General features: G+C 49.1%; 1 protein-coding gene across 13 annotated transcripts in view; it reads left to right on the top strand.

Moving 5' to 3' along the window:
• ZC3H12B (zinc finger CCCH-type containing 12B) overlaps positions 1-20,738 on the top strand; it is a 36,815-nt gene extending 16,077 nt beyond the window's left edge. For 7 of the 13 annotated variants that reach the window (XM_077308888.1, XM_077308886.1, XM_077308885.1 and 4 more), the window contains 5 exons: positions 5,247-5,962; positions 7,777-7,916; positions 16,054-16,288; positions 16,534-16,640; positions 18,204-20,738. In XM_077308888.1, the coding sequence (XP_077165003.1) occupies positions 5,370-5,962; positions 7,777-7,916; positions 16,054-16,288; positions 16,534-16,640; positions 18,204-19,630 (2,502 nt within the window). In that variant the 5' untranslated portion in view covers positions 5,247-5,369 and the 3' untranslated portion in view covers positions 19,631-20,738. Of the gene's footprint in view, positions 1-2; positions 504-5,246; positions 5,963-7,776; positions 7,917-16,053; positions 16,289-16,533; positions 16,641-18,203 lie in introns of those variants that run through there. The other 6 variants (XM_077308891.1, XM_077308890.1, XM_077308889.1 and 3 more) reach the window with 2 other exon arrangements.
• Positions 20,739-23,434: the final 2,696 nt, after the last annotated feature.

Below are 23,434 nucleotides of genomic sequence, written 5' to 3'. Positions count from 1 at the left end.
GTATGTAAAAACTAGGTTGGTGAAACAGCTGCCTGACATGGATTTAATTGCGCTTTTACGTCTTACTGGCACCATAGGGATATAAATGTTTCAGGTCTTACATAAGGACTTCTCACAAACCTTCCTTTGGGGGTAATAGTGATTTCATCTTGCATGAAGCCCGTCCGTTCCCCGCCCCCCACGTTGCTTTTCAATGGGAGGGTGACACCACTAAATTTTTCGTGGTTATTAGTTCTCAACGGAGAGTTGACAGTTACTTAAAAAAAAAAAACCCGAGAAACTCCTGTGAGTCATGGAAGTGGGTGTGTTTCTGTAGAGAGCAGCTTTCATAACACATCCACCAATCCGTCACCAGAGGCCAAAAAATAGAACCCCCCCCCCACACACACACACACACAAACACACACCGGCTGTGCTCTAGCAGAAAGCAATCCGCCTTGACTACAAGCAACACCTACCAACCTGGATTACAGCTGAGCCGCTCTCTTAAAGGCGTAGTGGAAGTGAGTATGCTAACAGCAATGACCCCTGTGTGTTTTAGAGGTGGATTTTCTGCTCTGCTTTTAAAGTTTGCTTTGGATTTGGGGTGAATGCAAGAGTTCCTTATATTCATGATATTGTAGTTCAAAACAGGCAGCCTCCAGGAAGCATCTTATGAGAATTGTGAATGGTTTAGAGGAGGCACCAGAGTGTGTTCAGAACCTTTATGTAGAGAAGTCGGCCAAAAGAGTGAAGGTGACCCAAAGAGCTAATAAAAAGGAATTGTAAATAAAATTGCAGCCGTATGCTTTGCACTTGAAGAAGTTTTGGAAATAGGAAAGAGATTCCAGTTGTCCATTCGTATCCATGCTGTATTATACTTAGGAGGAACAGTTAGTGTTGGGAAAGGGTGATGATGCGATGGCCATTTGCCATTTGCCCCTGGAAGCTTCCCTGCTGTTTATTCTCTCAACAGTGCGCTTGGGGCCTCCCCTGAAAACAGAAGAAGAAGAGTTTTTCTTTATCAGGAACCTCAGAGTGGCTTACAATTACCTTCCCTTCCTCTCCTCACAACAGATACTCTGAGAAGTAGGTGGGGCTTGCAGAGCTCTGACAGAAATGCTATGACAGGTCTGTGAGTAGCTCAAGATCACCCAGCTGGCTACATGCGGAGGACCCAGGAATCAAACCCGGTTCTCCAGATTAGAAGTCACCACTCTTAACCACTACACCAAGCAGTTAAAGTAGTCATTGAATAACCCATTCATTGGGTTATCTGTGCAAGTATTCTCAATTAATTACTTTTTCATTTTGCCTCTGCCTTGTCCCCTTGATGTGTTTGCTTATCCCAGGACACTAGGTCCTGGATATTTTTGAATGATAGTAAATTTGTTGCACGCATCAATGATTTGGCGTATTGTACAAAATGAAGAAGAAGAAGAGTTTGGTTCTTATATGCTGCTTTTCTCTACCCGAAGGAGGCTCAGTGGCTTACAGTCGCCTTCCCTTTCCTCTCCCCACAACAGACACCCTGTGAGGGAGGTCAGGCAGAGAGAGCCCTGATATTACTGAGGAAGAAGAAGAGTTGGTTCTTATATGCCGCTTTTCTCTACCCGAAGGAGTCTCAAAGGGGCTTACAATCTCCTTCCCTTTCCTCTCCCCACAACAGACACCCTGTGAGGTGGGTGAGGCTGAGACAGCCCTGATATTACTGCTCAGTCAGAACAGTTTTATCAGTGCCGTGGCGAGCCCAAGGTCACCCAGCTGGCTGCATGTGGGGGAGTGCAGAATTGAACCCGGCATGCCTGATTAGAAGTCCGCACTCCTAACCACCACACCAAACTGGCTCTCTATAAAGATGGACATGAAGAAAAAGAAGAAACCTGGATATGACTCTCTGGGAGTGTGATGCAGGGTCAGACCCAACTCCTTTTCTGGCCAAGAAGAATGAGCAGACGGTAGGCGTCTGTAGAGCTTGCCAAAAGCCCTTTTAAGCGAAGAAGAATCCAGTAGTGATGGAGAAGGTGGAGGATATCTTGAGATACATCAGGGTGAAGAACATCTTGACCTTTTCCATACCAGGAATTTGCCCCAACTCACCGCTTGTCTGGTGGTGGGGCAAATTTCCAGTTCTGCTTGATGTTGGAACCATCCCGCCCAACTCAGGCCCACAGTTGCCCTGGGACAAGGGAACGTGGCTAAATCAGCATTCTCTTTTTTGCACCAGGTGGCAATAGGGTGTATGTTGGGCTAGGGCCATCTGGAAGGGGAGAGTCGGGCCATCTCGGCCCGGTCCCTCCTGACCCTCATCTGACATGTGACATTCCGAAAGGGGCAAAAAAATGCCCCTGCACTGTGCAGTAGACCCAATAAATGTTTAAGAAAAAATTTAAAAACATATAAAAATTAATTGACTCCCACCCAAACCTTTCCAGGGCTGTCAAGAAACCCCAGGGCTTCACGAAACACCGGTTGAGAAAGCCTGCTTTAAGCCGTGGTTAAATTAAAAGCTGGCATGCAACTGAGGTTAATTAAATATAAAATAAATGATTAAAATGTAATTTGCTGCCAGAGGACGTAGTTTATTCCACAGGAATAAACAGGAGTAAGCTTTAAAAGGGGATTATATAGTTTCTTGGGGAATAAGTCTGTCTACAGCTACTAGTCATGGTGACTGAGGGGCGTAAGCCTATGAAAGCCAGGAGGCAACATCAAGGGAAGGCCTCGGCCTCTCTGCTCGGCTGCTTTTGCCCATCCAGAGGGACTGCCTGGCCACGATGTGAGACGGGAGGCTGGACTAGGTGGACCCCTGCCTGGACCGACCCAGCAGTTCTTCTGCTGTTCTTATGTTCTTGGCCTTTAATTTGCATTTCATTGTTTCAGGACTTGAAATTTGTGTTTTCTTTAATTGTGAGTCTCTTTGAGTCCTTCAAATGGAAAAATAAGTTGTGTGGAACACTGAATCGGGTTATTTTCATAATTGCTTCCGGCAGAGGAGCTGCTGGGTGCCCTGATTTCCACTGACCAAAGCCATGTGCAGGACCCAGCCAAGAGCCTCTAGTGGTGCGTCATGTGGGACTAGACGTGGTGTGCGGCCTGCTGCTGCAGTAGTGCCAATTGCACCAATGCCCTGAAACTAGGGTTGCCAGGATACCTGGAGTTTGGGGGTGGAGCCTGAGGAAGGGAGATTTTGGGGAGGGGCTTCAGTGGGCTATAATGCCATAGGATTCACCTTCCGAAACGGCTGTTTCCTCCAGGTGAACTTATTTCTGTTGTCTGGAGATCATTTTTAAATTATGGGAGATCTCCAGCCACTGCCTGGATGTTGGGAACCCTGACTTAAGCCAGCACTATGGTGTTCTGCCATTAAACATAGCACTGATGGATGGGAGTCCACATCAGAGGGCCAGGGAATGCTATCAGGAAGGGGTAGTCAAACTGCGGCCCACCAGATGTCCATGGACTACAATTCCCAGGAGCCCCTGCCAGCGAATGCTGGCAGGGGCTCCTGGGAATTGTAGTCCATGGACATCTGAAGGGCCGCAGTTTGACTACCCCTGCTATCAGGTATTGGTTTCTTTATCTGAGTCATATGCTGAATTTTTTGAAGAATGTTTTTTTCCCCAGAATTCCCCTTTTTCATTTGCATAGCTGGACCGGATTGTTAATGAGGAATTCACTGATGCAGAGAGCAGCTTTCAGTTTCTGCCTGTGGTAATGTAAGGCAGCACCAAAACTGGCATTGCAAAATGTGTCGTCATCATTGTCTTTACCATATTAGTAGCTTAGTTCTGCTTATTTGCCCGGTAAATGCTGGGGAAAAACTGGTGGGAATAGTAATGTCCTTGTTCAAAGCCAGGACCGCTCTTCTGACCCAGGGGCCAGCCGTAAAAGAGAGGCACCCCAAAGGGTTGACCCTTGCGTGTACCATTGCTTTACATAAGAAACCAAGTTCATAGCACCTTCATATCGAAGACCACAGCAATGTATAAAGATTCAATAGTTCCGCAGAGGAAAGCAAGAATACTCCTGTACTTCTGTCTTTGAACCTCTCCCGCTCCCTGTTGCACTTTGATTTTACTACCTGCAGCTGTATCCTGTGTCTGTTTGTGTATTTTCGTGGCCACCTGTGTTGTAATAGTGGTAATAACCTTACTGTAAGAGCCTCTTGTTTAAAAGGGGGGCGGGGGGGGGGGAGACAACAAAACCCACCAAACAAAATCAGGCACGCTAGAATGCCTAATCTTATGATGGATCTGATCACACTATCAAAATTGCTGCACTTCAGTTCATCTCAGCAATACCTGTGCCTGATTCTTCAACGCTGCTTCGCCCAGGGTTAATAAGCGGCCACTCACACACCGAGCTTGGATGGAACGCTGTTAGGGCCCCCTTTGGGAAGAAAGGAGGAGTATACATTAAATCACTGCACTGATGCTTTTTGTCGTATCGGGGACAATTGTGGGCTTTAACACAGGGGCCACCTTTAGCCTGGCTGCTTAATAAAGAGTTTTGGAGTAAGAGAAAACTGCACAAGGTGCAGGCATAGAGGTTGTGGACAGGAGGAGTATTGTTCAAGCTGGATCCAACGCATGTATTCTGGTTTGATAAGCTTTCAAGTAAGTACGCCCTTGTATCTGTGCTTTACAGCAGGGGTAGTCAACCTGTGGTCCTCCAGAGGTTCATGGACTCCAATTCCCATGAGCCCCTGCCAGCAAATGCTGGCAGGGGCTCATAGGAATTGGAGTCCATGAACCTCTGGAGGACCACTGGTTGACTACCCCTGCTTTACAGTGTTCATCAGTGTAAATCAGTAGTTCCAAGAAGGGAGCTGTGTTAATCTGTTGCAGCGAACATGAGCTGAACTGGAGCCCACGAGACTCATCTTTGTTTATCAGACCTTGCCGCTGTTCTCCATTCCCCAAAAGCACATTATTTCAGATACTCCTCATGATTAACTTGACCTATTGATCTCTTCTTCTGGATTTGCCCTAGCGTCTTTAGTTCTCAGCAGTGGTTATGGCAGACAGATGGTGCATTAACGTTGGCAGTGAATTTGCCACGTGGGTGTCGCAGGTATAAGAGTCATTGCCATCTTAGATGCAGTTGTTGTGGGGAGTGAGGGAGAGGGAACTGAATTTCCTGGACCAAGGATTGCCTACTTCTTAAGACGCCTTTTGTAAATGTAAAAAGACACTTTTTGCAGTATATCATTTTATGTTGCAGCACAAAGCTTAATTCGGCGTGTTGTATCTTTTTCCCTCCAGAAGGATATACAGCGGGCTTTGCGTGTGCCTTGGAAATAAACACGATGATGCTGTGGAAAACCTGCTCCAGGCAGTTGTGGAAGTGAGACCGATTTAGGAGTATCTGGCTAGAAGCTGAACGTGATGACGGCCTGGTCTATGGTGGAAAAGCTGAAAATGGAGAAGAGGCGTTGCCCGGAGGAGAAACAAGATGGCGGGGATTGCAGCGCTGACTCTGAAGAATGGACCAGTTCGGAAAGTGAGCCAGAGCAGCCGGGCTTCAGGAACAGCACCAGCAACACGCACTGGAGGGACAAAGAGATGCCCCACAAGCCTCATCGGCAGCTCTGCCGCTCTCCTTGCCTGGATCGCCCCAGTTTTTCGCAGAGCAGCCTCCTTCAAGATTTGAAATTGGAAGAGAACAAGGCCAACTTGAGCAAGGAGTACCAGTCCAAAATCGACTTTGCCTTAAAGCTGGGGTATGCTGGAGACCAGATCCAAGCTGTGCTGAACAAGCTGGGGCCTGATGCTCTCATCAATGACATTTTGGCAGAACTTGTGAGGCTTGGAAACAAGGCTGAGAGCGAGGGGCAAGCCAGTACTGGAAGCACCGGTAGCAGCGCAGGTCCCGGGACGAAGGAGGCCGCTAGCCCTGAACTGTCTCTGGAAGACGAAGTTGTGGACAGCTCGGACAACTTGAGACCGATTGTCATCGATGGCAGCAACGTGGCAATGAGGTACTTCGGCAGCATTACAATACTGGGAAAGAACACTGTGCTGCATGTGCATGTAAATAATTCAGGCAGATTAGATTTTATTCATTGGGAGAGAGATTTTTGGCTTGAAAGAGTAAAATCTTGGGGGGAAGAGCCAGTATGTCTTCTTGTTGAAGTGGGCTGTAGTGGTTAAGAGTGGGGGCTTCAAATCTGGCGAGCTGGGTTTGATTCCTTGCTCTTCCATATGCAGCCAGCTAGGCGACTTTGGGGTAGTCACAGTCCTGATAGTTCTGTTCTCACTGAGCAGTAATATCAGGGCTCCCTCAGCCCCACTTACCTCCCAGGGTTTCTGTCATGGAGAGAGGAAGGGAAGGCAGTTGTAAGCCGCTTTGAGACTCCTTGGGCAGTGAAAAGCGGGTTATAAAAACCAAATCTTTTTCTCGTCATAAATAGCAGTCGTGAGAGCTGTTTTGGAAAAAAGTGAGCTTAGTACTTTGTCTCACAGACTGCTTTGGAAGCTTCTTGGTTTCAAGAACGTGTGACTTCATCTGCACGGTCACTGTTGTGAGATGCATCACATTTTTGTTAGTCTGTGTGATTGTGTAATGCCTGATATATATAAGGAACAATAAGCAATACCTTTGCTATTCAACTAGATATATTTAACAGATGCAGTATTTAAAGAGCATTATGAGGGGTTCCGGTTTGGCAATTAAAAATGATGTGTGTATTGCCTCACATTGAGAGTGATAATAACAATATTTTTGGCATCCCAGTTACTTATTTTCAATTTTTCCAAAGGGGAGAAAATCACATGGGTAAGATTAAGTAAACCATTGATATTTAATTTATAGTGTCATCAGGTTTATTTTGCTGTGTGGAACAGATCTGGAAAACAATATACATTTTACAGCCAGTTCACCATATGTATGTATCTATGTATGTATGTACTAGATATTAAGCCCGCTGTGGGCAAAATACAGCAGGCCCTAGCATGGTGGGTGGGTGGAGGGATGGGGCGAAGGAAGGAGGGAAAGGAGAAAGAGAGAAGAAGAGGGAGAGAAAGACAGAAAGAAAGGGAGGAAGATAGAGACAGAAGAAGAGGGAGAGAGGCAGATGGGAGAGAGGGAGGAAGGAAGAAAGGGAAGGACAAAGGGAATGCTGGCAGGAAGGCAGGAACGGAGTCAGGTAGGTGGCCTGAAAGGGGACTTTGTGGCTGCCCCAGGGCCCGGCAGAAGGCTCGGGACGGCGGCTGTGGGCTTTGTGGCCTTCTGCCATGGCAAAGGGCCCGGCAGAAGGCTCCCTGGGCGAGGGGAAGCCGGCCGGAGGACTTAACGCTGGGGAAGGCTTCTTCCTCTGAGCGGCGACTCCCCGGCCGGTCCAGGCGAGGCCAGGCCAACCAGCCAATGGGGAGCCGCGCTTTGCGCGGCTCCCCATTGGCTGCTTGGCCCTTGAGTGATGCTCATAGGGCCCAATCAGGAGCCTCTACGCGGCTCCTGATTGGGCCCTCTGAGTTTTTATCCCGGACAGAGCCCGCCCTATCTCCTCCCCTTTAGCCCTTACTCCTTATTTAATCCGCTCCACAGGAGCGGTTAAGGATGTATCCATGTATATAGGTATGTTTCAATTTACATCCTGCCCCTCTCAGCAAGCTGGCTAGCACTCAAAGCATTTGCTTAAAATGGAGACCATTGACAGCTTCTTCCTCCTCCAAATTTGGTTGATCCCCTTTTGTAATGCATTTCCCTTCCTTGGTTTCAGGTTATTTTAGGAAGCAGACAGCAGCACGAGCCTTCATGACAGTGCCTTCTAAGATGTTGTGCTCTGTTTTTCAGCCATGGGAATAAAGAAGGATTTTCCTGTCGGGGGATTCAACTCGCTGTCGACTGGTTTCTGGAAAAAGGTCACAAAGACATTACAGTGTTTGTGCCTGCCTGGAGGAAAGAGCAGTCTCGGCCCGATGCACCAATTACAGGTATCAGTCCAAACCTAGGCTCATTTTCTCAACTGGCAAAATAGTTGCAGTTCCCAAGAATAGTGCTCTCTGGAGGCCACTGGAGTTTCCTGTTGCAGTGGCAGTTCTTTAAAAAAAAAGGGAGTATTCATATTGCTTGTGACATGGTTGGAATATGAATAATTGTTGCTTCAGTAGACCTGGGTACCAGATTAATGTTTGAACTGAGAAATTATTGTAAGTGCCAAGAAAAGTCACTCAGCAATGTCAAACGTACAGGAAACTCACAACAAACTTCTTAATAAAAAGAGTTTTATTGAAAAGCACTATACGCAAGAGACTGAGAAGTCAAATCTGCCAGAGGCCAGATTTGCCCCAGCTTATCAATACATTTCTCCCGCCCAAAACTTGACAGTTCCCAAGGGAGGGGGCAGGAGAGAAAAGACATATGTGTTACATAAACAGGATTTCGCTCTCCCAGCCTTGAAGAGGTGACAACAACCCCGCGAGCCCACAACAAGATAAGGTTAGCATAACATCACTATTCAATTTTATAGCTAGCAAACTACAAGGCCTGGGCAAGGAGGCGCCAGGCCCAATCAAGCAATATAACTGACATGGAGGAACTCAGGCTAATTTATGACAGAGATTCTACAATCCTGACATCCCTCCGCATTAAAACAAACTTCCCTCCCCCACCTAGCCTGCATCAACCGGGCGAGGGCAATCAGGGAATGCTCGATGGAAAGCCCGGAGAAGGCGGGGCGCCTTCACGTTCCCAGCCTCAACCCACTCTTTGTCTCCTGAGGGGAAATCCTTCCAATCAACCAAATACTGGAGACGACCCTTGTGCACACGAGAGTCTAAGATCTGGTTGACCTCATAGTGGGTGTCTTTATCGATGTAAATTGGCACAGGCGTAGCTGGAGGGGGGTGCCACTCGTCCGGATCAGGAGCTCTCCGCAGCAGGCTGGAATGAAAAACCGGATGCACATTCCTGTAAGTTTTTGGCAAGGCTAATTCCACGGTTACAGCATTAATCAGTTTTACCACCTTAAATGGCCCCACATACTTTGGGCCAAGCTTCTTGGATTTCTGTTGACACCGCAGGTTTTTGGTGGATAAATAGGCCAGGTCTCCCACTTTCCACACAGGCGCAGGTGCCCGTTTCTTGTCTGCTTGGGTCTTATAGGCTTGTTTTGCCTCTCTGAGGCTAGCAACTATTACTGGCCAACCTGCACTGATAGTCTCTGCCCACTTATTGATTTCAGGGGGCCTCGGACGAATTAAACTCCCAGGTGGGCGCTGCCACTAAATCAGTCCCGTACACTACTTTAAAGGGAGATACTCCTGTCGAGGCATGGGCCCCATTGTTGTAGGCGAATTCAGCTAGCGGCAATAGGGCAACCCAATCGTCCTGCTGATGATTGATGAAGCAGCGCAAGTATTGTTCCAAGATCTGGTTAACCCTTTCGGTCTGGCCATTCGATTCCGGATGGTAGCCCGAAGTAAGGGCTTGCTCCACACCCAGCAGTCTCAGGAGCTCCCGCCAGAACTTGGCAACGAACTGGGGGCCCCGATCCGTCAGTACACGTCCCGGGATCCCATGCAGCCGTATCACGTGGTTTACAAATAACGAAGCCAATTTAACTGCTGAGGGCAGGCTTACACACGGGATAAAATGAGCCTGCTTAGAAAAGGCGTCTACCACCACCCAAATGACGGTTTTCCCTTGGCTGGGGGGTAAGTCAGTGATAAAGTCCATCGTGACATCCGTCCACGGTCGGGAGGGGGTGGGCTGGGGCTGCAAGAGTCCTTTTTTCTTCCCACCAGCCGGTTTGGAGGCGATGCAAATGGGGCACCCCTGCACGTATTTTTCCACATCCTTACGCAGAGTGGGCCACCAATAATGTCTCCTGACCAGGTGCAGGGTTTTTACAAACCCAAAATGTCCAGCAGTTTTCGCATCGTGGCAAAGTTTTAAAACGTCCCCGCGCGCCGCTGCTGGGACAAAAAGCCGCTCGCCTTTGAAAAACAACCCCCCTTTCTCAACAAGGTCTGGGCGGAGGGAGTGGAATTCAGAGTCCTGTGACACCTCTTTTTGGACCCAACCCCCTGGGATGGACGTTCCAGACTGTGTTTGGCTGCGCGTCACCGCGGTCATCCCCAGTTGGGCGGGGGTAAACACTGTATCCACCAATGGGTCGCGCTTGCTGTTGTACTGGGGCAGGCGCGACAGGGCGTCCGCCAAAAAGTTCATTTTGCCCGGCAGATGCTTGAGGGAAAAGTTGAACCGAGCGAAAAACTCCGCCCACCTCATCTGCTTCGCTGAGAGCGAGCGGGGCTGCTTGAGCGCTTGGAGGTTTTTGTGATCCGTCCATACTACAAAAGGGACGGCGGACCCCTCCAACCAATGCCTCCACGTGGACAAAGCTAATTTCACCGCAGCCGCCTCTTTCTCCCAAATTGCCCAGTTCCTTTCAGCCCCTGAAAATTTCTTAGACAAATAGGCCAACGGGTGTAACTTCCCGTCCTCCCCCTCTTGTAGGATCACGGCCCCCATTGCCACGTCCGAGGAATCTACTTGCACGGTGAATTGTCTAGTGGGGTCGGCATGGGCCAGCACCGGTTCGGAGGTGAATAATAACTTCAGTCTGTCAAAAGCTTCCTGGCATTGGGCGGTCCACTGAAGTGGCGCCCCAGGGCGGCTTGCTGCTTTCCCCCCCTGTTTCGTTTTTAGCAGGTCGGTGAGAGGTAATGCCACTTTGGCAAAACTAGGGATGAACGTTCTGTAGAAGTTAGCGAACCCCAGGAAACTTTGCAGTTGCCGCCTAGTACGGGGGGGTTCCCAAGCTAACAGATCCCGCACTTTGCCTGGGTCCATTTCAATTCCTGCCTGGGAAACTCGAAAACCCAGAAACTCCACCGCATCCCGGTGGAATTCACATTTCGAAAGTTTGGCGAACAATTGGTGCTTCCGCAAACGGCGGAGCACTTCACGGACCAAGTTAGCATGACTCTCAACATTTTCAGAATACACCAAAATATCATCAATGTACACCAACACCCCCTGATACAATAAATCATGCATAATCTCATTGATCATATTCATGAACACGCCCGGAGCGCCGGCGAGGCCGAACGGCATCACGGTGTACTCAAATTGCCCCAGGGGGGTGTTAAAAGCAGTTAGATATTCATGTCCTTTCTTTATCCGGACCCGGTAATAGGCCTCTCTCAAGTCCAGTTTCGTGAAAATCCGCGCCTTCCCCAAGTGACCCAATAAGTCCTTTATCAGGGGCAGTGGGTAGGCGTTACAAGTAGAAACAGCATTCAAGCCCCGGTAGTCAGTGCAAAGGCGCAGCGAACCGTCTTTCTTTTTCACAAAAAGTACCGGGGCCGCCAAGGGCGAGGTGGCTGGCCTAATAAAACCCCTCGCCAGATTCTTATCCAAGAATTCCCTGAGCTCAGCCATTTCCCTCGGACTCATGGAATAAAGTTTGGCTTTGGGGAGGGGTTCCCCTTTCTTTAACTCGATGGCACAGTCAGTCTTACGGTGGGGGGGCAGCTGGTTGCACTCCGCCTCCGCAAATACGTCTGCAAAGTCCCGATACTCCGGAGGGACAGCCCCCACCCCTACGGTCCCTAACGCTGCCTTTACTCCCTTGCCCGGGAGACACGGTGGCCGAGCGTGCTGCTCGCAAGCAGGGGAGGTGAATTCCACAGTCCCTTCTTTCCACTTCACCAGGGGGTCATGCTCCCTTAGCCAGTCCAGCCCCAACACGCACGGGAAAGCAGAGTGAGGCGCTACCAAGGGTTGAATCTGCTCCCAATGTTTTTTTATGTCCAGGTCCATGGGGCGCGTCTTCACTGTGGCTTCCCCACCAGGAGCGCATTTCCCATCTAGTTGGGTGATCGGCAAAGGCTCCCCCAACGGCACCTTCCCCACCCCCAGAGTCTCGGCAAGTGCTGGGCTCACCAGGGATTGGGTACACCCTGAGTCCACGATGCAACGGACTCCCACCGTTTTCCCAGAACTGGGGTTGGAGAGGTTGGCGGGTAGGAGCAATAAGGGGGAATCACTCACCGCGCGTTTGCCCCTGTTGGCGGCCTGCTGGCGGGGCGCCTTTACAGCAGACCGTCTTCGTTTCCCGACTGCTCCTCAGCTTGATCCTCGTCATCCTGACCACTGCCCTCCTCCGAGTCATCCACCGCCGGAACGGCACCGACCGGCACCAGTAGAGACTTAGCACTTTTCTTCGGAGTGGGTTTCTTTGCGGGTTGGGCTTTCAACGGGGGGCTGCTGACAGCTCTCGCTCCGGCCACCGCTTTCGATGGGCAATGTGCAAGGAAGTGCCCAGCTTGGCCGCATCCCAAGCACAGCCCTTTCTCCATGCGGCGTGTGCGCTCAGTTGGCTCCAACTTCGCTTTCGGCTTGACTTTAGCTGGGGTGGAGGTTTTTGCCCCAGCCTTTCCTGCCAGCACCTGGACCATTGAGGCCCTCTCCAGACGATTCTCCATCTCACCCGCCAGTTGGACCCACCCGTCGACTGTAAGCGGGTCGTCTAACAGGAGGCATTTGTTGGCCAGGTCTGGTGAGAGACCCCCCACGAACGCGAGCACGCGTTGGGGCTCGGTCCAGTCCGGCACCGAGGAGGACAGCTCCTTGAATTCTCTGGCGTACTCGACCACTGATAATTTTCCTTGCCGGTGAGCTCTCAGTTTCTTCTCCGCAGTCTCCCTTTCGAACGGCTCCACGTACATCTGGCGCATAGAGCGCAGGAAGTGGTTGTAGTTGCGGATGGCTCGTGGGTTGTAACGGTACAAGTCCAGGAACCACTTTGCAGCCTTGCCCTCCAGGGCTTCCCCCACAAACCTCACACGCTCAGCGTCGTCATGAAAAGTGAACCCCATGTCCATCATGTAGGCTTGGAGGTGCACCAGGAACGTAGGGAAAGCTGCGTGGTCCCCCGAAAATTTAGCCTTGAATTTATAGGTGTTCCGCATTTCCACTCCCCGGAGGTGAGGAGGCAGGCGTCCCTGGCCCCAATCCGCCGGGGCCGGGATCGGGATTCTTGCACCACGGCCGATGCCTCGTCCCATTCCTGCTGCCGCTCTTGCATCCGCTGCCGCCCTTGCTGCCTCCGCCGCTCGCGCGGCCGCCGCCGCCGCTTCTCGTGCTGCCGCCGCCGCTGCTGCTTCGGCTCCCGCAACGTTCGCCACCGCCGCCGCTGCTGCATCCTCTCCGCCTGCGCCGTCGGCTCCGGCTCCATCGCCCTCTCCGCCACCGCCGGCGTCCTCACCCTCCTCTTCTTCGTTCTCCCTCTGTGCTCTCGCCCGAGCCGCAGCTTCGGCCTCGATCTCCCTCTGCGCTCTCGCCCGGGCCGCCGCCTCGGCCTCCGCCGCCGCTTGCATGGCCGCCATCTCGCGTTCCCGCAGGGCGAGCAGACCACCCGACCTCCGTCCACTGGTGTCGTGCGCACCACCACCGCGCACCTCCTTCAGGAGGCGTTGGGTTCGGCGTTGCTCCTCCGGATCCAACCGACCCGATAGATCCTGCAACCAGTTGGTCACCCTGTCCAACTTGTACTGCAGGTCCTGTGTCTCACCGACGGGCTCCAACCCGTAGTTAGGCATTCCGAGATGCTCCGGCCACTGTTCATCCCCAGTGGGGCGGTCATACTTCGACAATCGCCTGCGTTCGGTGACGTGCCGCTCCAAAAAATCCTCGGGCCCAGGAGTTGTTCCTGACACGGCCCTGAGCATGCCCAAGCTGTACGGCCCTCCACTGGCCCCGTCGCCTTGGGAGAGGTCCCAATCCAGGCCCTCTCCTTGCTCAGTAAAAGTATGTCCTTCGCCCTGCATATTGGCAGGTGAAAGGAGTTGTGAGATTTGACTTAATGTCAAACGTACAGGAAACTCACAACAAACTTCTTAATAAAAAGAGTTTTATTGAAAAGCACTATACGCAAGAGACTGAGAAGTCAAATCTGCCAGAGGCCAGATTTGCCCCAGCTTATCAATACATTTCTCCCGCCCAAAACTTGACAGTTCCCAAGGGAGGGGGCAGGAGAGAAAAGACATATGTGTTACATAAACAGGATTTCGCTCTCCCAGCCTTGAAGAGGTGACAACAACCCCGCGAGCCCACAACAAGATAAGGTTAGCATAACATCACTATTCAATTTTATAGCTAGCAAACTACAAGGCCTGGGCAAGGAGGCGCCAGGCCCAATCAAGCAATATAACTGACATGGAGGAACTCAGGCTAATTTATGACAGAGATTCTACAATCCTGACAAGCAAGGCAGGTGATTGCTTTCTTCATGCCTACCAGCTGTGTGAAGGCTAGATTCATTTCGGAATGCAGGGAAGACAGTTCCTCTATTGAGGAACCAGGGACCAGGAAACATTTCGTTCCCGGTTTTCAGGGGCTGTAGAGCACGATATGGGGGCTGGTGTCCCACACTGGCTTCTTGCACTGATCTTCCCAGCACACTCCATGGGTGTTTTCATCTGTGAAACTTGGAATGTTTTTATCTTACAGGCTTAAGAGACACTGGTTTCGACCTTATCTCCCTGAAGATTGTTAGAGTGATGTCATATAGTCAATAACTGTATTTGTATCTTTTCCTGAACCCTTGGGAAGGCAGTATATAAATATAATAAATAAATAAATAAACAAACAAGGGGACATTGTGGCTATCTTAAAAATGTTTATCATAAATATCTGTCTCATACTTGATACTGTTAATCACTGTCATACCTGATAGCACTTTAAAGTGAGATTGATGTAAATTGACATCCCTTCTATGGCTCAGCTGTAGAGCACCTGCTTGGCCTTAAGAGCCAATCCCTGGCCCCTCCAGTGAAAGGATTGAGCAGTAGATGGTGGGAGAGACCTCTGCGTCAGATTCCAGAGAGCTGCTACCGATCTGAGTAGACAATACTGACTTGGGTGGATTAGTGGTCTGGTTAAGTACAAGGTTTGGTAACTACTCAGCTTTTACTTTGTCAGCCTTACAGATATGATAGCCATCTTCAAGTGCTTGAAGGGCTGTCATATAGAGCAGTGGTCCCCAACCCCTGGTCCGGGGACCGGTCCTGGTCCGTAGATCAGTCGGTACCGGGCTGCAGCTCCTCCTTGTCCTCCTCCCCGGCTGCTGCCTCGGGGGCTGCCCTGCCACTCTGCTGCCAGCTCCCCTTTGGTGCTCTCCGGCAGCCGCCTTGGCTGGGGCTCCCCCTCGGCCTGGCACTGTGCAGCTGCTGCTGGCAGTGGGCGGTGGGAAATCAGGGGCGCCGGGAGGGAAAGCAAGTGGTGCAGGGGCTCAGGCGGTGATGTCCCTCAGCAAAATCTAAATAAATAAATAAATTAAAAAAGACTAGCCCCCCCCCCCCTCGGGCCTCAGTAAAATTTTCAAGCATTGACTGGTCCCTGGTGACAAAAAGGCTGGGGACCACTGATATAGAAGATGGTGCAGAGTTGTTTTCTGTTGCCCCAGGGGGGTCAGACCAGAACCAACAGGATGAAATTAATTCAAAAGAAATTCCATCTAAACATCCAGAAGAAGTTCCTGACCGTTAGAGTGGTTCCTCAGTAGAACGGGCTTCCTTGGGAGGTGGTGGGTTCTCCTTCCTTGGAAGTTTTTAAGCAGAGGCTAGATAGCCACCTCACAGAAATGCTGATCCTGTGAATTTAGGCAGATTGTGAGTGGCTGGGCAGAAGAGATTGTGTCCATGCTTGGCTCTTGTGGCCCTTCCTTGCAGGCCCAGGAAAATCCCAACTGGCACTTTGGGATCAGGAGGTGAATTCCCTCCAGGCCAATCTGGCCATGGATTCTGGTTTTTGGACGGTGGAGGGGGGGCATCATCTGGGCAGGGAATTGAGGTCACTGTGGGTGGGCAGTTAGTTGTGAATGTCCTGCATTCTGCAGGGAGTGTACTAGATGACCCTGGAGGTCCCTTCCAACTCTATGATTCTATGATAGTAAAGGGAGGACAAGCTGTGTGATATGAAATAATGGCTCAAGACTTTTTGAGCCAAATAATATTGGTCAAAACATCCTCTGTGTTCCAGAGACAGAGCTGCTAAGAATGTTATCTTCCTTATCAGGGCATCTTGGTTTTAAAGGTTATTATGTAAGTCTTATTTTTACAGATCAAGAAATTTTACATAAACTGGAGAAGGAAAAAATCCTTGTCTTCACACCATCTCGGCGAGTTCAAGGCAGAAGGGTAGTCTGCTACGATGATCGCTTCATAGTGAAACTGGCTTATGACTCTGATGGCATCATCGTGTCAAATGACAATTACCGCGACCTTCAGAACGAAAAACCAGAGTGGAAGAAATTCATTGAGGAGCGGCTGCTGATGTATTCTTTTGTGAATGACAAGTAGGTTTCCTTTTTCAAGAGTGGGATGACAGGGCTTAGCATCTGAGTACGGGAAGCTCTTTGCACCCATTCTTACTAATTGTGATCAAGGATGCCAGTTTTATTTCTCTTGTATTACAGACCCAGGGGGGAAGGGAAACCACACCTAATGAGCAAATAGTGAGATTTGTAGCCACTACATCATGAAATAATGTTATGTCATTAACACACCCGCTGGTAACTTTTACCTGTATACTTTTCACCAGGTTTATGCCTCCTGATGACCCGTTAGGACGGCATGGACCCAGCCTTGAAAATTTCTTAAGGAAAAAGCCTGTTATTCCAGAGCACAAAAAGCAGCCTTGTCCCTACGGTAAGTGTGTAAGACTTGAACATTTTGAGAGATGGCTCATGTGTGTCTGTATGACAAGAAGCCTAGAGAGTGCTGTGGGCTAACTTGGTGTAGTGGTTAGGAGCGCGGACTTCTAATCTGGCGAGACAGGTTTGATTCCCTGCTCCTCTCCCACAGGCAGCCAGCTGGGTGACCTTGGGCTAGTCACAGTCCTGATAGAGCTGTTTTGTCCGAGCAGGAATATCAGGGCTCTCTCAGCCTCCCCTCCCTCACAGGGTGTCTGTTGTGGGGAGAGGAAAGGGAAGGTGAATGTAAGCCACTTTGAGCGTCCTTTGGGTAGAGAAAAGGGACATATAAGAACCATTTTTCTAACGGGGCGGGAGGGGGGGGATGGATGATATGCATGGAAGCCTCTTTGGCAGAGGGAGTTGCTTAGATGGGTAAAAAAAACTTCCAAAACAGGAAGGCGAAAGATCCCCCTTGAGCTCTAGTTTACCGTAGCCTCAGTATAAAGGGCAATTAAAAAAGATCCTTGTTAATATCAGAGAATTAGAAGTATATAGTGATGCCAACAGGAGCCTAAAATAACCTCTTCATTTAACTATATACTGTTCATAAAAGATACATGGGTCTGAATGACCCCATTTTTAGCAACTGAAGCACAGAATAACATTGCAAGCAGAATATGAAAATGTTTAGCATATGTTGACGAGTTACTGACCTTTGTAGTTGTTACATGGAAATCAGAGCAGCTGTTGACTTGACAAATTGGAGTTTTCACCAGACTGTAATAGAATCGCATAGCTGCTCTAGGTGCTTCGAAGGGCAGGACCAGCCCAGTGGTGGTGGGAGGGGGGGCAGGTTTGACTCTCCTTACCCCTGCCAATTACTCATGTTCACAAATGGTGCGCCTTTTGTGGTATGAGAAACCACATTTGAGAAACACAGTCACAGAAACAAAGGCCTTGGCGCGGGCCGTGGCTCCTTCTCCCCCCTCCCCCCACAGCGCCAAAGCGGCCGATTAGCTTGCGGCCCAGCAAGCTTCTTGCTTTGGGAGGGGGCGGGAAGAGAAGCTTGCCGGGCCACAAGCTAATCAGTTGCTTTGGCGGCTGATTTCCTTGCAGCCTGGAGGGGCGGGGAGAGGGAGCCGTGGCCGCCGGCAGCGCAAATGCGGCAGTGTTGCGCATACGCGTTTGTGCCCCTGCCGGACGCAAATGCGCACGCGCGGCAAGTCCGAGCATGCACATTTGTGCCGGGGCTGCTGCGCATGCGCGGGGGCCCGGGTCGCCCTCTCCCCACACCCCGGCCCAGTGGTCCGTGGCCTAACAAAGGTTGTGGACCGCTACTCTGGTGTATTTGCTGTCTTTTCCTAAGCAGACGGACATCTTTCTAAGCCCATCAATTTCCTTGCTTAGGTTGACACTGTTAAGTCTCCCTCTGTCTTTTCACCATTCATGTTCGGAGTGAAACTAACCCGAATTCTCTTAAGTGATGTTCTCACAAATCTCTTTTAGAGGATCTTATCTAATCTTAGATTCAAATGAGTAGCTGTGTACTTATCTAACCTTGTAGGTCTCTTTTCAGGGAAAAAATGCACCTACGGACACAAATGCAAATATTACCACCCTGAAAGAGCAAACCAGCCCCTGAGATCTGTAGCAGATGAGCTCCGCATCAGTGCCAAATTATCTGCTGTGAAGACTATGAGCGAAGGAGCTTTGGCTAAGTGTGGCACGGGGACTTCTCTTTCCAAAGGAGATATCAATTCGGAAGTGAAGCGCATTGCTCCCAAACGTCAGTCAGATCCGAGCATCCGTTCTGTGCCTGTGGAACCCGAGGACAGGCTGTTGATAGCTCGGAAGCCAGAGGCCAGTTCTGTCCCTTCCCTTGTTTCCGCGCTGAGTGTACCAACCCTTCCGCCCTCCAAAAGCCACGCGGTTGGGGCGTTAAATACCCGGTCAGCAAGTAGCCCTGTGCCGGGGTCATCTCAGTTCACCCATCAGAAGTCATCTCTGGAACACATGGCCAGTGTCCAGTATCCTCCCATCCTGGTGACCAACAGCCATGGCACTTCTATAAACTATACAGAACAGTATCCAAAATATGAGTCTTTAGGAGATCATGGCTATTATTCCATGCTCAGTGACTTCTCCAATTTGAGCATTAACAGCATGCCTAATACAGATTATTACGGGGCTGATGTAGACCAAGGCATCTACTCAAGGAATTCTAGCCCTTGTCCAGACAGTTGCTTAAGCCATACGAGTAACGATTCCTATTCCTCTTATACCGACTTGTACCTGGGCCTAGGAAACGTAAACCCAGAAGACGACAGCATCAAGGTTCATCGACTTCCCTCGCAAAGCCGTCTTCAGCCCTTCTCCCATGCCTACCACGAGAACTTGACCAGAGTTCAGAGCTATGGTACCGAAGGGTCAAAGCACCTTCCTCGGAAACACTCATCTTCCCATTTAGCACTGCACATCCAACACCCAGTTGTTGGGGCACGGTCCAGTTGCCCGGGAGACTATCCAGTGCCCCAGGACGCTCACCCATCAGCCGCCACCCAGCCGAGCCGTGCTCTCGTCATGACGAGGATGGACAGCATTTCTGATTCTCGGCTTTATGAAAGTAACCCCGCTCGGCAGAAAAGGCCGCCCCTCTGTCGAGAGCAGCATGCCAGCTGGGACCCCCTGCCCTGTGCTGCCGACTCCTACGCTTACCATTCCTACCCGCTGGGTGGCAGCCTCATGCAGCCCTGCTATGAGCCCGTGATGGTGCGGAGCATGCCTGAGAAGATGGAGCAGCTCTGGAGGAACCCGTGGGTTGGCGTCTGTGGGGAGCCCCGAGAGCCCCACATCATCCCCGAGCACCAGTACCAAACGTACAAGAATCTCTGCAATATTTTCCCGGCCGGGGTCGTCCTCTCGGTGATGGAGAAGAATCCCCACGTGGCCGATGCGCAGCAGTTGGCAGCCATGATTGTTGCCAAATTGAGAACCGGGCGTTAAAAAAGGGTTCCTTTGTTGTGGGCGGAGCTTCTCGTTGGATCCCGAAAGAGAAGCAAAGAACATGCATTGCGTTTATTCTGAAGGAGGTCTCCGCAATTGAAAGATGGGCTCAGTTTTGTAAATATTCTATAACTGCGGTCTGCAGCCGTTGTACCAATTATATTGATGTGTGAAGCCTTCTGTAAAGCCAGATTGTGTTATAAACAGAAGTATTTAAAAAGAATTTTTAAAGTGGGGATTTTTAAAAAAAAGGTATTTTACAGGAATTGCATACCTTATGCATGGATGGATCATTATTGAATCCCAAAGGTCAGATTGTTGGTATGTCTGAGACAGATTGTTCAAAACAATTAGCAATTATATTGCATGAGTCAGTGTATAGTTTCATTATTAACTGCCATGTTGCTTTGTAGCAAGTTGGGCTTTTTAAAAGAAGCCTTTTGAACTTGAAAAATCCTCATTATTTGGCCTCCGGCATCCATCTTCACAGAGCTACACCAACACAAGCCCTGCCATGTGACAGGACGGGTCTGCGATGTGCCCACAAGAACACACTGGCTCACCAATCCAGGAGCTCTAGTGCGCACTGAGTCTTTTGATGTAGAGGCACCCAGATCACTTTTCTGATACGGGAGAATCTGCCTTGTGGACTAGAGGAATTTTCTGTTCTTCACAGTAAGTGTTGCCTCATCTTAAAAAGAATGGACAATTAATTGGACCTCCTGGATAGTTGTAGCTGATGTTCTTTGGGGCAGGAACAGTTGTAGCAAATAGCAGGTAAAAAGATCCTCTGCTGTCCATTAAATGGATGAAAATTTGCCCTTTTGAAAGTTTTGGGTTGAGTTTTTGATATCGGGAACCTGCTCGCTCTAGATGAAGATTCAACTACCAATCGGGAACTTCAGTTAAAATTCTTATTCTCGACCAAAAGCATACCAAAAACTTAATGTGTGTAATGGATGCTATTCTAATGTGTGAATAAGCAAATTAGGCATCCCCCCCCCACCAATCGCAGCCTGTTGATGTTTTAAAGCAGGCTGACATGGGGGAAAAAGAGGCTAAGAGCTTTAGCTTCCTGCCAAATTGCTTCATTTTTGCACTTTAAAATCCATGCAAAGGTGTGCATGTAACTTCTTGGGAACTCTTCTTGACAGGCCATAATGTATCAGTCTGTGGGGTGGCAGGAATTTGTGCCAAATGGTATTTTGCTCAGGGGTTGGACAGCCTTGTAGCCGAAAAACTGGGGACCCCTCCAGAGGCACTGATAGCAGCGACGGCTTTTGTGTGTGCGTGTGTGTGTGTGTTTCTTTTTAAAGGCTGCACTGACTTGGACACCCTTTTTAAATCCATGTGTATTTCAACCTTTTGAACCACTACTAACTCGACCCGTCTCGAGCTAGGACTTGTTGACTTCTACTGTAGTTTTTTTTCATGAAAGTTGAGAAGGCCTGGTTTCTGGCCTTTTGTTTCTTCATGAGAAGGTGTGACACTGCCTAAATGTTTCTTACTATGAAACACACGGAACGTGAGGCTGCAGTCAGGGTTGTTTCTGGTGTTTTGAATAGGGCTTGCCTGCTGCTCTCTCGGTTATTCCTTTAATCCCAGGAGCCAAAAAGCAAACACGAACCATAACTCAAGTGATTGGCTCCTGTGCTTGAGTTGTCTGAAGGGTCATTTGTGTCAGGCCAAACCCGTTTTTACACTTTGGGAAATTCTGTGGAGGGGCCGACATGCAATAAATTGGACACCCTCCCAGCCACAGTCAGGAGGTGGTGATTGCACCAGTTATGCAGGTGTCCGGAGCTTGATCCATGTATATCTGCTTCTTCCTGCACAAAGAGCCCGTTGAGTCTCTGGCATCAAGGGAAGACATGACCACATGCAGAATGAATCTGCAGGATCTCCCCTAATTTGTCTTCATCGAGATGGGCAGAATTGGGTCAACCAGTGCCCACAGCCAATTCACTTTTGCCAGCCTGCTGTACATCCAGTGCAAGAAAGGGCAGTCTGGACACGCCTTTGAGGTTCAGTCACAAAAAACATCCCTTTGTCCATTAACAGTTGGCTAACCCGAGAGGCTGTGAGGTCCCTTGCAAAGTACCGGGGCCATTTCAGGCTGCCCATCTCCAGTGGAGTGACGCTCCCCACTGACGGGGGTGATCACCCGGCACTCTGACTTTTGCACTCGGATCTTACAAAAGGCACAGTAGAGGCACTCATTGGCACAGGGCTCTGACTGGCACGCCGTCATCCACAGGGACATTCACAATTATTGTCATTTAAATCTGGGTGGTTGGCTTTTTAAAAATCTTTTGATCAGATTTCCCAACCAGCTTGCCAAAATGCACTCTCCTTATTTTTCAGTTCCTTTCCGCTTCAAGCAGCTAAGAGCAATGCCTGAAATAACCAGAAATGACCTTTTGTTTGTTGATACAAATTGTATCTCTTTCTTGATTGTATAAAATAAATGTACAAAAAGCCATCTCTAGGTTAGCTTCAATATTGTACTTTTCATCACTATGTTGGTGACACTGTGTGTCACACCGAAGTAGCCCATGGAGGATTATGAATCTTTTTATTTAAAATGGGCACTTAACAGTTTCTAGAAGAAGAGACAACTTTTTGAATCTACTTTATTAATATAATGTGCACAAAGTGTGTACGGTTAAGGGCACCATGCTGCATAAGTTACCTTGATTCTATTTATTAAATGCATTCTTGCAATGGATATCTTTTTTTGTAAAGTGCATCAGTGTTAAATAAGGTAGATGTTAATATTTATATCCAGAGCTATGAACAGTAAAAACTGCTGTAGGTCTTGCGTCTGTTCTCAGCAGAGAACTGCTACCGTGTGACTTTGGTTCAGTGTGATATTTATTCACCCTCTTGCATGGATTTCTGGTTTTGTGTGGATGCAAACTGATGTTTTCTATTATGCTCCTGTTTTAAGGTAGTCTCTGGCAGGATACTTGGGAAGAGTTCTGAGCAGAGGCAGCTGCGTGAGCTTTTGCTTGGGGATATTTTCTTGCGACTGTCTTGCCATAAAGTCGTTAACATATTGAGGTTTTTTCCGCCCCCCAAGCGTCTCTCTCGAGTGTTCTTGGGAGGAAGTATTGCTCTGGGGAGGTGGTGGCATCCCAGAATTGGAGCACACACCTCTTCCTTAAACCGGGAATGGTCCCCCCCCTCTCCCAAAAATGGTTCCCCCAATATTTTTTTGTACCTAAAGGTTCAATTTCAAAGGGCCGGGAGAACGAACACTCGAGAATGAGCCTGCAGATTTCTCCCTGCCAGTTATTTTCCTTCAAGAAACTTTTATGCCTGATTCTGTTTACATGTCTTGGTTGACTTCTGTTGAGCCTTTCTCTACCCAGTATTACCTTGTGCCAGTTCAAACACATTTTAATTTCACTACCTTCATCTCGTAATGCAGAATTTCTTCTTCCATAGGAGGGATGATACAAAAAGTCACTTTTACCAATCTGTATATACGAGACTTTGCTTTAAAATGCTCTTTTTGAGAGTTTAGTATCCAATTTTTTAAAAATTGTGTAGCAGACGGCTTCAGAAAACGGCCCAGTGGAGACCAACTAGCAGTAGTCTCTTGTCAAATATTTTTTTGGGGGTTTTGAGTTTCTGTGAGTTTTTATTGTAATTGTTGATATTTGTTAGGTAATAAGTTGTGTCTAGAAAAACAAGTTATTCTTCAAATGTGAACTTAAGTGCATTTGTAACCTTTTCCTTGTATGATTTCTGCTCATACCCGTTATTTCACTACTGTTAGTCCTGTTGATGCATTATTGA

Source organism: Paroedura picta, chromosome 13 (assembly GCF_049243985.1).
Source record: "Paroedura picta isolate Pp20150507F chromosome 13, Ppicta_v3.0, whole genome shotgun sequence".
Lineage (NCBI taxonomy): Eukaryota > Metazoa > Chordata > Lepidosauria > Squamata > Gekkonidae > Paroedura > Paroedura picta.
The sequence above is the reverse complement of the archived record's forward strand: the minus strand, read 5'-3'. Positions and strand labels throughout refer to the sequence as shown.